The sequence below is a fragment of the Aquarana catesbeiana genome, linkage group LG02 (assembly GCF_042186555.1).
Source record: "Aquarana catesbeiana isolate 2022-GZ linkage group LG02, ASM4218655v1, whole genome shotgun sequence".
In the NCBI taxonomy this organism is placed as follows: Eukaryota; Metazoa; Chordata; class Amphibia; order Anura; family Ranidae; genus Aquarana; species Aquarana catesbeiana.
Genome location: NC_133325.1, coordinates 289,726,112 through 289,744,938, shown reverse-complemented (window position 1 = coordinate 289,744,938; position 18,827 = coordinate 289,726,112). Strand labels below are relative to the sequence as shown.

At 43.3% G+C, this 18,827-nt stretch overlaps 2 protein-coding genes across 2 annotated transcripts in view; one reads left to right on the top strand and one right to left on the bottom strand.

Moving 5' to 3' along the window:
- Window positions 1-5,908: 5,908 nt before the first annotated feature.
- On the bottom strand, window positions 5,909-9,076 carry PDCD6IP (programmed cell death 6 interacting protein). Its single transcript, XM_073614496.1, has one exon. It carries the CDS (start codon window positions 8,951-8,953, stop codon window positions 6,356-6,358), a length of 2,598 nt encoding a protein of 865 aa, XP_073470597.1. The 5' UTR covers window positions 8,954-9,076; the 3' UTR covers window positions 5,909-6,355.
- A 196-nt stretch (window positions 9,077-9,272) lies between these two features.
- The window catches only part of RAB20 (RAB20, member RAS oncogene family), a 47,659-nt gene continuing 38,104 nt past the window's right edge, over window positions 9,273-18,827 (top strand). Inside the window, exon 1 of the mRNA XM_073614497.1 lies at window positions 9,273-9,664. Within this exon, the coding sequence (XP_073470598.1) occupies window positions 9,490-9,664 (175 nt within the window). The 5' untranslated portion in view covers window positions 9,273-9,489. The remainder of the gene's footprint in view (window positions 9,665-18,827) is intronic.

Genomic DNA, 18,827 nt, shown 5'->3' with positions numbered 1-18,827 from the left:
ATGCCTTTCCTACTACTTTAATCCGTCTGAAGGTTTGTTACATTAAATAATACTGCTGCACAGGCATTAAAAAGTTCCAATAATGAAACAAGCTTTTAGTTTACTAAACTTTAACATGAACTGACTAGCCACCATTTCAGTTCAGTGGACTGCAGACTTTGACATGTCAGCTATGTTGTGAATAGGAAAATCTCTTCACTCAGAATTTTATCACATATATTAAATTCCTCTGATAAGCTCCTTTTACAATTATTCATACAAAACTGACCTGTTCATTAATCACCTTCAAACTAAAACTTATCAGATGGTGCAGTATGTGCAAGCAAACAGATTACTGAAGGGCAAACTAACACATTACTATTTTAAAGCGGTAATAAAATGTAAAAAAAAAAAAAAAAAAAAGTTGCTGACCAGCATGGTTTTTTATGGCAGAAGAGACTGATGGTCTTCTGCCATTAGAAGAGGAAGTAAACTTCCCTCTGTTTGTACCTATAGGTAAGCCTATAATAGGGCTTACCTATAGGTACTGTAAATGTCTCCTAAACCTGCACCATTGAAGAGATTTACTGTATACTGCGCGAATGATGTCGTCTGTGCATGCGCTCTGAAGGAGCGGCCCGCCCGTGACGTTTTTTCAGAGCCCTGTGCCGTGACTGGCGGAAGGAAGACGGGTGAACATGGATTCGGCATCCAGCGGGGACCACGAGGGCTTTGCTTGCAGGAAAGTGTCACATAATATGCTAGTATGCGATGCAAACTAGCACATTATGCCTTTACTTTGCAGGAAAGAAGAAAGCCAAAAAAAAAACGGTTTACTTTCACCTGTCTGTCAGCTGTAATGTACACTGAGCCACACACAGAGTACAATACAGCACCTGCTCTGTGCCGTGGCGATGCGACTCCCATGTGCATGCACAAGAGCAATGTCATCACAGCCGAGCCATTCAAAAGACGGAATGTACCAAACCCAGAAGAAAGACCAAGTGAAGATGGAAGTGTCTGAGCATTGACAGCGCAGCGCTGGAGGTTTTCCTTTGACAGGCAAGTCAGCCAAAATGTGCTAGTATGCGCTGCATACTGGTACATTATGGCATAATGCTACAAGGGGGGGCAGATGAGAAAGAAAAAAAAAAAAAAAGTTTCATACTGCTTTATAGTGTAATTAAAATCAAAACCCAACTAAGCCTAAAGCGGTAGTAAATGCCGCTTGGTCATTTATAATAAAAGCTTATCTGTAGGAACAATGAATATCTATCTCATAGACGTGCACCGTTTAGGAGAGATTCATAATTTATACAGGCTGTGACTGAATGTGCCATCAATCTAGAGCAATGTGCTGTTGCCATGACTCCTGTGAGCATGTGCACAGAAGGAAGAGCTAGGGAAGATGGAATGCCAGCAGTAATAGTGTTCCACTGGAGGGATCCCTTTTACAGTAAGTGTCATAATGTGCTATTATGTATATGGTGCATACAAACACATTTTGCCATTAACTTGCAGGGGGACAGTTTTTTTTTTGTTTTTTTTAAGTGGTAGTAAGCCCTTTTCTAGTACTTTTACTTACAGGTAAGCTTATAAACAAAGCATACCTTTAGGTAAAATGAATATCTCCTAAACGTGCATAGTTTAGGAGACCATCCAGTGAGCAGCAGCCGGTGATGTCAATGGCACATGCGCTCAGCATACTTGTGCCATCCCTCCAGTGCTCTGTGCTTTGACCGTGACTCCAAAGTCTGTGCATGACATCAATTGCAGCTCAGCCATTCAAGCAGCCAAAGCCTGCAAACCTGGAAGGAAGACCGGGTGAAGATGGAAGCGCTGTCAGCAGTATTAAAACACTATCTTGCAAAGGGATTTTTTTTTTCTCCACTTTACTACTGCTTTAATGCAGTAGTAAAGTCTTTAAAGCGGTAGTAAACTCCACTATGTCACTTTTTCCTACAGGTAGATAAAATAAATATATCCTAAACGTGCACCAGTTAGGAGATATTCACATGTTATGCAGCCACTGGCACATGTGGACTGCATTCTGAATTGAGGGTACACAATGTGCTGTCAATTCAGAGTGTTGTGCTGCAATATTGACCATGAGCCTGGAAGGAAGACTAGGTGAAGATGGAAACCCTGATTGTGCACCGCTGGAGGGATCCATTCTACAGGAAAGTGTTTTATTTTTTTTATTTCAAGATTTAACTACTAATCTAAACCACTTTAAATCTACTCCCACTCACATTTGAAGCCTATTCTATGTATTCTGTAAAAGGAGGTCTTAGACTTACCTATTTTGAAGTCGCTTCGTTATGGTCATATGATTTCTCCAGCAGTGACTTCAGTGTAGAGGAGAAATCACTGACAATGGCTGCAGAGCCTGGGCCATGACATCACCCATAGGCTTACTATGAGGCATTCGTCGTCAGCTGTCCCTCTTCTACACTGAATCCGGCACTGGGACCTGATTATGTTACTGGAGCGACATCAGATTAGTTTAAGCATAGGCGGAGGCTAGCAGGTTTAGGCTTAGTTAGGTTCTGACTGGAATTACACTTTAAGTTTCGGCTAAGAACTCTGCCTTTGTATTTTAACCACTTGCCGACTGCCACAAGTACATATATGTCCTAACTTTGGGGGCGGATATCGTTATGGCAGCAGCTAGCTGCCATAACCCCGGTATCCCCGTTTTCGGCTGGTAGTCGGCTTCAAGATAAAAGTGGTCTCTGCGGCGGATTCGCCATAAGATCACTTTTATCGGTGGCGTGAGAGGGCCCCCCCTCCGCTTACCGGAGCTGTCGGCAGCGGCGGAGGTGATCGCGTCCTTTCCCTAGCTGTGCATGGAGACGATTGAGGGGAAGATGGCCCCCACCCGTCTCCATGACACTGCAGGGCAGAAGCGACATCAAAACGTCACTTCCGCCCATACGTCTTACAGGCACATTTTTTCAATGTCATTTTTTTTTAACCACTTCAGTCCCAGAAGAATTTACCCCCTTCCTGACCAGAGCACTTTTTGCGATTCGGCACTGCATTGCTTTAAGTGACAATTGCGCGGTCATGCGACGTGGCTCCCAAACAATATTGACTCCTTTTCCCCACAAATAGAGCTTTCTTTTGGTGGTATTTGATCACCTCTGTGGTTTTTATTTTTTGCGCTATAAACAAAAAAATAGCGATATTTTTGAAAAATAACGCATTATTTTTTACTTTAATATAATAAATATCCCCCAAAAATATAAAAAACATTTTTTTTTCCTCAGTTTAGGCCGATACATATTTCTTCGACATTTTTGGGAAAAAAAAAATAAAAAAGTCGCAATAAGCGTTTATTGATTGGTTTGCGCAAAAGTTATAGCGTCTGCAAAATAGGGGATAGTTTTATAGCATTTTTATTAATTTTTTTTTTTTTTTACTAGTAATGCCGGCGACCAGCGATTTTTATCGTGACACATCGGACAATTTTGACACATTTTTGGGACCATTGGCATTAATACAGCGATCAATGCTGTAAAATTGCATTGATTACTGTAAAAATGTCACTGGCAGTGAAGGGGTTAACCACTAGGGGGCGGAGAGGGGTTAAGTGTGTCCTGGGCAGTGACTGTAACTGTGGGGGGGGGATGGGCTAGCAGTGACATGACACTGATCGCTGCTCCCGATGACAGCGAGCAGACAGTGTCCTGCTACTAGGCAGAACGGGGTGATGCTGTTTACATCGGCATCTGCCCGTTCTTTAGCTCTGTGACACGATCGCGGGTATCCCAGCGGTGATCGAGTCCACGGGTCCCGCGGGCACGGCGCTCGCAGCGGGAAATTCAAAGTAACGTACAGGTACGTTACTTTGCCCAACTGTGCCATTCTGCCGACGTATATGTGCTGACAGCGGTCGGCAAGTGGTTAAATGACTCTTTTTTTTATTGCATTTTGGTGTAAATATGAGATCTGAGGTCTTTTTGACCCCAGATCTCATATTTAAGAGGACCTGTCATGCTTTTTTCTATTACAAGGGATGTTTACATTCCTTGTAATAGGAATAAAAGTGACACTTTTTTTTTAAACAGTGTAAAAATAAATAAGGAAAATAATTTTTTTTTTTCTTTTTAAAAAACCCCGTCCCAACGAGCTCGCACGCAGAAGCGAACGCATACGCGAGTAGCGCTCGCATATGAAAACGGTGTTAAAACCACACATGAGGTATCGCCGCAATCGTTAGAGCGAGAGCAATAATTCTAGCCCTAGACCTCCTCTAACGCAAAACATGCAACCTGTAGAATTTTTTTAAACGTCGCCTATGGAGATTTTTGAGGGTAAAAGTTTGACGCCATTCCACGAGCGGGCGCAATTTTGAAGCGTGACATGTTGGGTATCAATTTATTCGGCGTAACATTATCTTTCACAATATAAAAAAAAAAATAAAAATTGGACTGTTTTATATTTTTATTAAAAAAAGCATGCTTGTAAGACCACTGCGCAAATACGGCGTGAAAAAAGTATTGCAATGACCGCCATTTTATTCTCTAGGGTGTTAGAAAAAAACAATATATAATGTTTGGGGGTTCTTAGTAATTTTCTAGCAAAAAAACCTTTTAAACATGTAAACACCTAAATTCCAAAACGAGGCTGATCTTTAAGTGGTTAAACAAACCAAAACGTTTTCCCTAGTTTTGGATAGTGTGGGGGTTAGAGTCCTCCATATACTGCCACAGGGCTCTGTTAGAGATTTACTGTCACTTTATTCTGCTGACAATTTCACCAGGCAGGAAGTAAAGTAAAATCTGCAACAGGGACTGACAGAAATAAAAATCTGACATGAGAAAAAAAAAAAAAAATCCTCCATCCACACAAACAAGGTAAATGAAGGAATCATCCCCCCCCCCCCCCCCCCCAGGAAATTGTATTTGAACAGTGAGGCTCACTGTTGTCACAACACACCTATCAGCAGCTGCATCCAATGAGTGACAAACTTTTTCCAACATGTCCCTTGATAAAAGCTGATCAGTTGACTTCTGTTAAGCAGGAACTGCTGCGCCCTGATCTAAATTTCCCAGATAGCAATAAAAACCTGACAGGAATTCTAACTCTCTGCCAATCTATCCAATACCAATGAAAACATTTTGGCTACACACACTCCTTAGTGCAGGTGGAGGAATCAAGTGATTCTCCTGTTCAGCCCCACAAAGTGTATGGCTAGCCTTAATTTACTTATCCTTAAGAGATCTATTTCAATGTGGCTGGAGTCCAGGATCAAGAATGTATACATATCTTTTTACACAATGAAGCCAACAGACATCTATTCACAAGAGTCATTTAGTCACTTAAGCCTGGTACACACTATTTTTTTAACCCAGCAGGCTGAATGGGAAAAAAAAACAAAAAACACCACAACCCCCCCAACACACTGAAAAGCTCAGGTTGGAGACGCTGTACTAACTATCCAGTGTTAGTACAGCGATCTCCCCCACTGAGCTATTGTGTTCTGGCGAGGGGACGTCTCCCTGTCAGAACACACGCCATTGGCTGAGAGCGCTGATAGGATGCAAATCGTCAGACTTTGATCATGCTCCTTCGACTAAAGCTGGCCAAAGGGTTGGCTTCTGTTAGACCAGCTGCTGTACACATGGGCCAAATGTCAGGCAGTTTCTATTGAACTGGACAATGCCACCTGATATTTGGCCCATGTGTACTAAGCAGTGGAGTAAGTGCGAAATTAACCTGCAACTTACCTTTTCTTTTTAGGGAAAAATACAGCAGTTGCAGTGCTACACTATCTTCATTAGTTCTTAACTAGATTTCACTCTTGCAAGGTATATAAATCAGTAACAAATAAAATCAAATAAATAAAATGGGAAACACATCTGGAAATAAAGTCATAGGTTTTATAAACTAAAACAGAACAAATCAACCTTAAACTAGCATCTGCAAACAATGCTGCGCTTTTTTAGATTTATTTTTCATTATAATGATTTACAAGGCTTTTGATTAATAGACAAAAATAGCATACAATAACTAAACCATAAAGAAAATGAAAAGTAAAGTAAAAACAGAGAAAAGGAAAAAAAAATAGATAACTCCCAACCCCATTTTACATTTGAAAGAGCATAGTGTTACTGGGGAGATTTGCACATTATCAAAGAACCCCCTTATCAGCTCAAGGAGGTCATTTTTGCCAGGCAAAACTAAGTTGGTTTTCATTCTGATCACGCATTTGCAAATGGGCAGGCAGAAACAGCTTAGTGCAATCAGAAGATTACCTCAAACAGGTCAGAAAACCCAGAAATTAGGGAGTTGGATATAATTGCACAGTGCACTTACTGCAACTGAAAGTGACTTTTTCAGTTTACAAGCATTTAGGTCTACACGCTTCCTACTGAGGTGGCTGGTAATAAGGTGGCTGTGGCATTGGGAAGCCAGCCTGCTGTGTTGGGTAAGGTGCCTGACCTGACTGTGGTTGGTATAGATAAGGAGGCATGGTTTGGCCATACATGTATGGATTATAGCCAGGCATGGGCATTCCATAATACCCTGAATATCCGGGGTAGGTTGCAAATGGGGGACCCTGTGCCTGTGATGGAATGGTGCTGGAAACAGGCTGCGAGGGCACTGGAACTGAGGCATTTGCTATTGGAGGAGCAACATTCTGTGCTGCACTAACAGGGACACTTGCAGGAGCTGAAGGTGGAGGAGGACGTGGTGGAGGTTGTTTAGCAGGATAGACAGTCCTTGGTGCCGGAGTTGGCATACTTGATGTACCAGTAGCAGGAGTTGTAGAGGCGGCATTTTGATAACTTGGTACTGCCGGCATGGATGGTGCACTTGGCTCTCTGGCAATGCTTTGCTGCAAATCTTTCAGCAACTCATCTCTTTCTGTCTTTCGGGCGAAAACAATATCACTGCACTTGCCTTGGAACTTCAGCAAAATTTCTGTAAGGTCATTATAGAACTTAGTTCCTTCTCTAAGGTTAGCAACAAGTTCCACATAGCTGTCATGTCCTGCAGCCAATTTCTTCAGGACCTCTTCTCTCAGATTAGCTTCGCTGTTTGATTGTTTCATTTTGGAAAACTCCTGGTGGGAAACTTGGATATTGCTGATTATTTCCTCTTGTTTAGTCAGATTTCTCTGTACTCTGTCGGTGTAGCCTCCATAGATCCGATCGAGTTCGGTCACAGATAAGGCCTCTTCGTTAATGGCACCATCCTGTGCCAGAGCGGTGAGAAATTTGGTTGCCATGTCAAAGTTGACCGATTTAATGTCAGTTTCAAGCTGCTCTCTTTCCTTCTTTATCTCGTCCAACTGGGCCAACAAGGATTTCAAGGTGTTCACCACTTCACTGCCCTGCATAGTTTTTGCAGGGTTCGCAGATGGGATGGCTGCATTGAGCTCAGCTTCAGGCTTACATAATGTGGCTATAGCTTCTCTCTGAGACTGGTAGCGCTCTTTTACAACAGCATCAGCGTGGATGGCTTTGTCCAACACGTTACTGAGATTGCTGCCCTCCACTCTCAGGGGTTTATAGAGCTCAGTGGAAGGTGTTCTTTGCCATCTTTCCTTGAACTTGGATTTTAAGTCATTATCGGTCACTTCTTCTTCATCCAAAAACTTGAGTGACTCATCCAGAATTTCTCTATTTCTCTGCAGAAGCTCAGGCAGGTCTCTGATCAGCTGGTCAATAGTCTGAATGCCACCCTGCTCAATGACAGCCTTGGACTTTTGTAGAATTGATTGGGGTACAGTGTCACCAGACATATCTTCAATGGCCGCTGGAAGATTCAGAGAGGCCAGAACGCCGTTACACAAGGTCGTGGCATCTCTCATTCTGGCAATGGTTGTGTTGATTAGATCGCCCCTCCTCTGGTTATAAATACTCAAAGACTGCTGGACAGCTAGCGGTACCATTTTTTGAAAGAGATCGGTGTACTTCTGACTCAGAGGGACCGCGACAGGAGTTGGCTTGACCAATGCTGCTTTGCCCACAGGATCCAGGTCTTTTAAATCGGGCACCCTGTCATGGTAAATGAAGTCGTTGTCTTTTTTTGCGGCAGTGAGCGCGCGCTGTATTTTGTCGGACAGATCTTTGACACTGACGTATTCGTCGTACCTGGAATTGACGGTTTTGACCAGGTCGGCGGCGTGCTGCAGCCTGCCGATCTCCTCCCCGAACTTCTTCTGCTGTTTGGCCATGACAGACTGGTGGTACTCAGCGTAGGCCTGCATGATGCAGTGCTTAGCGGCCAGCACCGGGTACACCTCTTTGGGCAGAGCATCTTTGTACTGGCACTGCTTGTAGGCATCTCCGTAGAAGTCAGCCGCCTGGTTGGCCAGCTTGGCGATGATGGCGTCTTTCATCTTGTCTCGGGTGGCCTTTAAGAAGAAGACCTCCTGGGCCTGGGCCAGCATGATGACGCTGAGGGTGCCCACGGTGTCCGGGGAGATGTCTACGGTGGGGTCTCGGCTGAGGGCGGACAGCACGGTGTCTTTGATGTGGGCGAAGGCCCCGCTGGCCAGTTGGTAGTACCTGGAGGCGGCCTTCAGGGCTTCATCGTTGTCCAGGTTCTGCTCAGAGGCAATCTGGCTGGCCAGGGCCCCGATGTTGAAGAGGACACAGGTCTTCTCATAGCCCAGGCTGGCCAGGCCTAGCTTGACAGAGCCGCCAAACAGGGAGCCCTTATCAAAGGCGTCTTTCCAGGTGAAGGTGAGGCACAGCTGGCCTTCAGAGAACGGGAACTTGGGCTCGATGGAGCTCAGCTGGTCATAATAACGCATGACGGTCTCCAGAGAGCTCTCATGTTTATCTAGAGGCCGGCCCACCGCGCTCTTCCTCAGCTTGTTCAGCTCGTCTACCGCCCGGCAGTACTCGGCCTGCTCCTCCCCGGCCGGGTACGTGTTCTGGATGAACTTAGACAGCGGCTTCACCAGGTCCACTTCGGACGACTTCTTTAGCGGCACCGAGATAAACGTGGCCATGGCGGCGGCTGGGACGTCTGCTGACTGCCTCGACCCTCCGTCAGTATCGGCCGAGAGAACGAGAAGACTATGTGTTCCGGGTACCGCCCCCTTCTCCCTCCTCCCTCCTCACATCACACGGCTGTCTGAGTCACCTGAAAGGCGAGAACGCACTGTCATTTCCTGCTCTTATGTCATCGCTCTCTCGCGCTCGCACACAACACCACGCATGCGCGCTACAGCTCTGTGTATATAGACGGAATAATACAGCGGCTCACCTACTGCTCACGAATATGCAGCGGCCAGTCATGGAACCAGCCCGGGGAGGAGCCAAGGCCGGGGCGGAGTCAGGGCTCATGTCGGGGCGGGGCCTAAAGGAGAGCCACGACTTCCTTCACGGCTTCGTTGTTTTGCCGAGTTAGCAAAGTTTTCCTCGAAGTGATCATTGGTTGGTCGGACGGCGCCGGAGCCAGAGAGTGCAGCAATGCTTTGTGTGGGAGTGCAGGGAGCAGGGATCTGAGACTCAGATTTGGCTCAGTGGACATCTGATTGGCAGGATGATGAAGAAGCCAGACCTGAAGGTGGTCCTCCTGGGGGACATGAATGTGGGGAAGACCTCCCTACTACACAGGTACATGGAGAGGAAGTTCCAGGAATCCGTCAGCACTGTGGGGGGAGCCTTCTACCTCAAACAGTTGGGACCCTACAACATCTCTATCTGGGATACTGCAGGTAAACCATTCCACAGATAACTCTTACTTCTATCGCTTTAGGGTCACCATACATGCTACAATCATGGTACATGCTAGTGCAAGTTTTCTTGGTTGGGTACGGATTGATTGCCTAGTTCAGGTAGGACTTCATATTACATAGTTATGGTAAATCTACAGCTCACCATCCACATTACAATCTGATTGTACAATCTCCTTTGGATCTACCAAGAAGTATGTAGTGCCAGGGCCTGCCTGATTGGATAGGTGAAGTAGGTGCTTATGTTACATAATTTTGGTAGATCTAAAGTGGATTGTATGGCCTGCCTGATTGGATAGATGAGGTAGGTGCTTACGGTACATAATTTTGGTAGATCTAATGTGGATTGGATAGATGAGGTAGGTGCTTACGTTACATAATTTTGGTGGATTGGATGGCCTGCCTGATTGGATAGATGAGGTAGGTGCTCATGTTACATAATTTTGCTAGTTCTAAGGTGGATTGGACGGCCTGCCCAATTGGATAGATGAGGTAGGTGCTCACGTTACATAGTTTTGGTAGATCTAAGGTGGATTGGACGGTCAGTCCAATCCACCTTAGATCTACCAAAATTATGTAACGTGAGCATCTACCTCATCTATCCAATCAGGCAGGCCCTGGCACTACATACTTGTTGGTAGATCCAAAGGAGATTGTACAATCAGATTGGGTTTCTCAACCAGGGTTCCTCCAGAAGTTGCTAGGGGTTCCTCAAGAAATTAGCAATTTCTGCCTCTCAGGTAAGTTCCCACTGATACCATTGATATTTTTACCTGAGAGGCAGAAATTGCTCATTTCTTGAGGAACCCCTAGCAACTTCTGGAGGAACCCTGGTTGAGAAACCCTGATGTAGTGCAAGGGTCTTCTTGGTTGGATACGGATTGATTGCCTAGGTCAGGTAAGACTTCATATTACATAGTGATGGTAAATCTACAGCTTATCATCCACATTACAATCTGATTGTACAACCTCCTTTAGATCTATCAACAAGTATGTAGTGCAGTCTTTCTCAACACTGGGGAACCCTTGAAATGACTTTCAGGTCTCAAGGAACCCCTGCTAAAAGTTACTATATCTACAACTCATGATACATTAGTGTGATGGACAGTGAGAAGAACGCTCCTTACATTTGTGGTCATAGTAAAGAATTTCCCCACTTACAGATAGCTAAAATTATCAATGGTGTCAGTGGGAACTAGCCTATCTGGAAGTGGGGAAATTCTTTACTATGACCACAAACGTAAGGAGCGTTCTTCTCACTGTCCATCACACTAATGTATCATGAGTTGTAGATATAGTAACTTTTAGCAGGGGTTCCTTGAGACCTGAAAGTCATTTCAAGGGTTCCCCAGTGTTGAGAAAGGCTGCACTACATACTTGTTGATAGATCTAAAGGAGGTTGTACAATCAGATTGTAATGTGGATGGTGAGCTGTAGATTTGGTCTTGGTTACCACGGGGGCGGCTCAAAGTCGCCCGACAGCGCATCTTCAGCATGGCTTGCAAAGGACTTCTGTAATAGAAGTCAATGCTAGTTGCTCTGAAGTCGCCCCCGAATGGTACAGGAACCTTTTTTTAAGTCGGAGCGACTTGAGTCGCTCTGATTAGAACGGTTCTATCGCACTGAATAGAGCACGACTTGTCAGGAGGCTAAGTCTACTTGTTGGAAGATACAAAGGAGGTTGTACAATCAGATTTACTAAAACTATGTAATATGAAGTTCTACCTGATCAATCTGTATCCAACCAAGAAGACCCTTGTACTACTTACTTGTTGGTAGATCTAAAGGTCGTTTTACAGTAATTAGTGCACCAAAAAATTCAGGATGCACCGAAATTGACAGGTTTGTTTGTTTTTTTTTAAATCTATCTTTATAAATAATTGTATTATATTCGACTTTTTAATTATGATCATGAATTTGAATTTATCCTTTTTGAAGCGGTGTTAAAAATCCTGCTTGCTGCATTTCTTGTGCATATTTGGCAAACCGCACCAAAAACGCACCTTCCCATTGAAATGCATTGAAAACGCAGCAAGAACCCATTAGGTCTGCTTGAAAAATTGGCAGTGGAACCTGATTGGAATTGTTGTGTGAAAGGGGTCTAAAGGAGAGTGTACAATCAGATGGTATAGTATGTGTGCAGCTTTAGATCTGCCAACAAGTATTTAGTGCAAGGGTTTGCCTGATTGGTTACAAATTGGATAGTTTAGGCAGGTGCTCATATCACATGGATATTGTAGATCTAAAGTTGATTGTATGGTTAGATTTGAATGTGTATGATGAGCCTTTGGCCCCTCTCACACGGGGCACGTCCGTTTTGACAGACTCAGCTTGCTCGGTAAGGATCGCTCTGCTGTTCCCCGCTGACAGGTCTGTCTCCACTCACTGTGCTGCGATGGACCTGTCAGAGCCCCACTCTCCTCTATGGGGAAATCAGATGAAAACCGATCGCCTGTTCATTTTCATCCGATCCCATCCGCCAGGCGGATGGAAAATAGGACCACCAAATCTCCTCCTACAAGTAGTTTATGTTTACTAAAATAATTGCATTTCCATGTTCTGTGTATTGTAGGAATGCAGGGTCCTGGGTTTAGTAACACTTTAAGCCCTGTACACACGGGCCAAATATTGGCTGAAATCAGCCGGTACAGTAGATTCCGGCCAACATTCGGCTCGTGTGTACAGGTCCTTGTTTGACAGTAGCCCATCACCCGACCAGCTTCTGTCGAACGAGCATGCTGGAAAACCACTGGACTGAACGGAAAAAAAAAAAACTTACCGTGTGTACTAGGATTTAGGCTAACCATACACTATACAATCTGAGCATACAATGCCCTTTAGATTTACGAAGTAGTATGAGCACAAACCTAAACAAGTCACTTTAATTAAAGAGGTTGTGAACCTTACATGTACCCATTGAAGTGGCTGGCCTCAGATGATACACAGAGATGAAACCAATCCTCCTACATAAGTTGTACCTGTTTATTTGCAGTCTTCTCTTCTCTACATTCCTTCAAAGTGCTGAATTATAAAGCTTGTCTGAGAGTTGAGAAAAAGGGGGCGGAGACCTAAAATTACACTCTGCAGAGCTCAGTGAGGAGAGCTCTGAAAGCTGATTGGAGGGAAGGGACAAACCCCCTGCACACAGGAACAGAGCTGAGGCTATCAATCAGCTGGAGGTCCCTCCTCATCACCTTTTTTCTCTTGGTGTCAAGAAATTTGTCAGAAGTGATTAATGCTTCTGATTGAATGGAAGGAACACACCCTCCTTCAGGAGGAACACAGGAACAGAGCTTAGGCTGTCACCTTTTTAAGTCTTGGTGTCAGAAAATCTTGCCATACGTGACTCATGCAGATAGCAGAGGAAAGAAGTATCAGACAGAAGTAACACTTATACTCTGGATTGAGACAAGTACACACTATAGAGGGATATGCTTTGTTCATATTTCATGTCTGAGGTTTACAACCACTTCAATGTCAAATCCTGCAGGTCTTTAAACTATATAGTTGGTGGTAGATCTAAAAGATTGTATAGTGTATGGTCTGCCATAGCCCCCTTCAAACAGGCTTCCTGCATTTTGTCCTGCCCTGGGACTGATTCCCTTATGAGTTGGATCAGAACGGAAACATATTTATATGTCATCTGTGTAGGTTCCCTTTTTTTTTTTTTTTCCCCCTCCATCTCGTGATAGAGGAAAACAAACCTATGTAATCCTTATCCAAATGTGCGTCTGCCTGTATCTGGTCACATCTACAAAACCAGACCCGGACATGAAGTGATCAGTCCAGTGAGGTAGAAAAGAAATGGACACGCATTTTCTTGTGTCTGCTTGTCCAAAGGGATAGATGACAGTCCATAGTCTAATCTACATGCATACACGCCAGTGGCAGCTTCCTGGGTGGGTTTGCTGATGCTGACATTAGTAGACGATGCCTATGTATTGTGCACTGAAGTGGCCACTTGTCTCAAGGTGCTACAAAAGGAGGCTACAACACCTGCACCATTAGACAGGAACAGAGCGTTGTCACCCGATAACAGGAAGTGCCTGAACAAGAACTTCAGGGCAGGATCACCAAGATTTTTAAAGAAAGCTACAGAATTAAAAAGTGAAGTCTCAGGAACATATAGGATATTTTAGCCCTTACTTTAGATCTGCGTAAAAGAGAACATCCAACCAGAACGGATATTTCTGTTTTGGCTGGATGACGGTCAGAAAATCATTCATCCACTGGTTTTTAAAGCCTCTATCAGTGAGGTTTCTCTGCTGGTGTTCCCACCTCTGTCCACTTGCAGCAATCATTACAAATGTGTTTTACTACCACTGTCCAGGGTGTTTTTTTTTTTTTTTTCTTTCCATGCAGCTGCAGAAGGGAGACTCTCTGGATTTTTGATATCTACATTATAGTGCAGGCAGAGTGTGAGGAGATGGTGCTGGTGGAGAGTCCAGAGGACTTCATTTGGTCTGATCCAGCTACCAAAAACAGGACTGTTGTGTGAGAAATGTTAAATGTCTAGGAAAAAAACATTTCCTGTTTATTATAGCCAGTTTTCTTCTTTTGTGTTTTCATTTATGTTGTGTTAATTGTCTATAATGTTCTCACATTCCATCTGAAATGCTCAGGTTTGGTGATGTGGAATGGTTTGTGTAACTTGCAGATTAGTGGTGACAGCAAGGGAAGAGCATCTGACAATCGGCAAACATTCTCTACTGGTGAATCTTCCAAGTCTATGTGTTTTTAAATGACTGATTCTTTCTACACTAGTGAATGTTTGGTGAATGTCTCATTTACTGCTTTATAAATAGATCCCCCAGATATATTTTATATAGGGGGGGCTCTACTATCTATGTAATACAGTGCTGTGTTTTATATAGGGGGGGCTCTACTATCTATGTAATACAGTGCTGTGTTTTATATAGGGGGGGCTCTACTATCTATGTAATACAGTGCTGTGTTTTATATAGGGGGGGCTCTACTATCTATGTAATACAGTGCTGTGTTTTATATAGGGGGGGCTCTACTATCTATGTAATACAGTGCTGTGTTTTATATAGGGGGGGCTCTACTATCTATGTAATACAGTGCTGTGTTTTATATAGGGGGGGCTCTACTATCTATGTAATACAGTGCTGTGTTTTATATAGGGGGGGCTCTACTATCTATGTAATACAGTGCTGTGTTTTATATAGGGGGGCTCTACTATCTATGTAATACAGTGCTGTGTTTTATATAGGGGGGCTCTACTATCTATGTAATACAGTGCTGTGTTTTATATAGGGGGGGCTCTACTATCTATGTAATACAGTGCTGTGTTTTATATAGGGGGGGCTCTACTATCTATGTAATACAGTGCTGTGTTTTATATAGGGGGGCTCTACTATCTATGTAATACAGTGCTGTGTTTTATATAGGGGGGCTCTACTATCTATGTAATACAGTGCTGTGTTTTATATAGGGGGGGCTCTACTATCTATGTAATACAGTGCTGTGTTTTATATAGGGGGGCTCTACTATCTATGTAATACAGTGCTGTGTTTTATATAGGGGGGGCTCTACTATCTATGTAATACAGTGCTGTGTTTTATATAGGGGGGCTCTACTATCTATGTAATACAGTGCTGTATTTTATATAGGGGGCTCTACTATCTATGTAATACAGTGCTGTATTTTATATAGGGGGGCTCTACTATCTATGTAATGCAGTGTATTACAGGGAGATTAGGGAGATTTTACAATCTGTGTACTACTGTCTAGTGTTTTTATATAAGGAGTCTCTATTTTCTATGTAATACTGTGCAATGTTTATATACTAAGAATTGAAATTGAAGCACCACACCACTGCTAAGAGGTCCAGATGCAACTTTATTTCAGTAAAAGTCAGGAGTACAAACCCAAAAAAGTGGCCAATGTGCTTTGGGGTCCAAGCGCCCCCTTCATCAGGGCTGGACTGGCAGCGGTGTGAAATACAAGCACAGGCCTTATTAGCAGCTTGCTTGGTAGGTCCAGTTCACTTCTGGCTTGTTCACGTTGTTGCCAGTCGAGCCCTGATGAAGAGGCTGCTTGGACCCATGAAACACTATTGGTTGCTTTTTGGACTGTACCCCTGAATTTTAATGGAACAAAGTTGCATCTGGACCTCTTGGCTGCGGCATGGCGCTTTAATTTCAGTTCTTGTTACATTACACTACAAGCCAAGAAGACCATGGAGATCCTCTGGAGTGTAGAAGCTGCCTGTCCAGTAACCAGATCATTTACACCAACATTAATAACTTTTTTAAAGGGGCTGTAAACAATCAATGTTTTTCACCTTAATGCATTCTATGCATTTAAGGTGAAAAATCTTCTTTAGTGCAGCACCCCCCCCCCCCAGAGCCCCCTATATACTTACCTGAGCCCGGTCTTTCCCACGATGGGAACAAGCATACCAGCTCCAGCCGGTGTCTCGGGTCCTCATTGGATAGATTGATAGCAGCAGGAACCATTGGCTCCCGCTGCTGTCAATCAAATCCATTGAGCCGGGGGGCGGAGTCGAGTCCTGTTGTCCGTGTCAATAGATGCAGCAGCAGGACACGGGAGCGTGCCCGCATGGGTGTCCTGAGGGAGAGTGCTTTTCCGACAGGGCACTTGAGAAGAGGAGGAGCCAGGAGCGCCGCTGAGGGACCCCAGAAGAGGAGGATCGGGGCCACTCTGTGCAAAACCAACTGCACAGAAGAGGTAAGTATGACATGTTTGTTATTTTTTATTATTATTTATTTTATTTTTATTTTTTTTTAAACGAAGGTTTAGTTATCCTTTAAAATCGCAATATCAGTAAGAACACTTTGGGTCCAACGCTATCTTTCCACTATTCTAAATGTTTTTTAGAAAGGCTACTCTGTTATCTAAAAAAAATCCATTAAACTTCATCTTTAACACCATGCATATTAACATGTTACATAAAGTGCGTTCATGCAGTGCACATGAACTATACTAGCCCTCAGTCATATGGAAACCTCTTTGAAGGGGTTTTGAAAGAAAATTCATACCTCCACGGTGCAGCTGTCCCCTGCTGGCTCTAAGACCAAGAACTAAGGGATCATATGACCACTTATTTCTCTTTTCTCAGTCAGCTTGGAGGGGAGAGCAGTGAGTGTCAGCTATCACTGGAGCATCGGGCAGGGAAGGGGATGGGAGCAGGAGCAGCTGGCTTAGTCTCTCAGTGGCATGCTGAGAGCCGGAGCCAGCTGCTGATCAGGCCATCTGGGTGGATCCCGACAATATGGTCAGGATTCTTCCAAAGCCTAGAGCATCTCTGTGATGACAGCAGGCTTTAGCTCACTGTCAGCTGATTCTGGGTCACAGGAAAGCAAAAGTAAGTGAACTCCTGTGACCCAAAAGAAAATTATAGCCAAAAAAATCTTTGACCATACTTCTCTTTTAATGCCCTAAACATATTGCAATGCATATCATGGAAACTCAAAAAACACAGATTCTTGGAAGCACATAGTTGTGTAATTCTGGCACACAGACCACATTCTCAAATGTAGTCATATCTAAAGTTCTTTGAGATGTTGAAAGTCAGTAGTTAGCACTCTTGCCTTGCAGCACTGGGCTCTTTGGTTGTAAACCTCAACCAGGACACTACGTGCATGGAATTTTGGATAATCCCCTTGTGCTTGCGTGAGTTTCCTCTGGGGACTCTGGGTTCCTTCCACACTCCAAAGACATGCTGGTTGGTTAATTAGCTCCTGTCTAAATTGGCCCTAGTATATGCATGTATGTATTAGAGCTACACGATTAACCATTAAAAAAACGTGATCTCAATTCAGCCCCCCCTCACGATCCCTATGCAGAATTTCCCCATTTATGTAACAAGTGCAGAGAGTTCTCTGCTCACTCAGGTTAAGTTTTTAACCACTTAGGCTACTTTCACACTGGGGCGGCAAATTTTAGCGACGCTGTAACAGCGGTGCTTTTCGGCTGCTAGCAGGGCGCTTTTAACACCCGCTAGTGGCCAAATAAAGAGTTAATAGCGCCCTCCAAGTCTTAAAAACCTTTTCTGACATTTTGTTTCTTGCAAAGTTAAAATCAGTATTTTTTTGCTAGAAAATTACCTAGAACCCCCACACACACACTATATATATATATATATATATATATATATATATATATATATATATATATATATATATATATTTATATATTTAGCAGAGACCCTAGGGAATAAAATGGCAATTGTTGCAATATTTTATGTCACACGGCAGTCTTCAAACACAATTTTTGGGGAAAAAATACACTTTCATGAATTTAAAAAAAGCTAAACAGTAAGACCCTATACACACTATTAGATTTTCTGCAGCGTTTTGTCTTCAGATTTACCAAAACCATGTAGTGCAGGGGCCCGCCTGATTGCATACAAATTGAAACTCTTAAGATTTGACCTCATATTATATGGTTTTGGTAAATCCGAAGACAAAAATCTGCAGAAAATCTAATGATGTGTATGGGGTCTAAAGTTATCCCATTTTTTTTTTTTTTGTATAATGTGAAAGATGATGTTACACCGTGAGAATCGTGATATTTATTCTAAGCAAAAAAATTGTGATTCTCATTTTAGCCAGAATCTTGCAACTCTGGTATTTTATTAATGAGCGATTGGGACCTTAGATTGCAAGCTGCTTGATTTGAATGAGCAGTATGGGAAGTACTGCGTAAATTGTCATCCATATATACTGTAGATGCCTGTAATAGATAAAGAGCTGTCCAAGAGTCTCTTGCCTTAGAAGATTTCCTCTAAGGCTCGATTCACACCTATGCATGTTGCTTTTGAGCGTTTTTGGAGGTTTTTTTTTCATGCTTGGCACGTTTTTGAGCCGCGTTTTTGCCGCGTTTTTGCCGCGATTTGCGTTTTGCGTTTTTTTTTTTTTTTTTCATTTTCTTTTACAGTCTTAAAAAAAAATTACAAAAAAAAAAAAAAAAACGGCAAAAACGCACCAAAAACGCATCAAAAACGCTGCAAAAACGGTGCACTTGCGTTTTTGATGCTTGTCCATTGAAAACCATTACATGCAAAACGCTGCTTTTTGTATGAAAAAAAGTCCCCGACCCTTTCCAAAAACGCAGAGATACAAAAAAGCATTGATGTGAACATGTTCCATAGGAACCC

Coding starts and splice junctions, on each gene's coding strand:
- PDCD6IP (XM_073614496.1), bottom strand. CDS start 8,953: ATGGCCACGTTTATCTCGGTGCCGCTAAAGAAGTCGTCCGAAGTGGAC.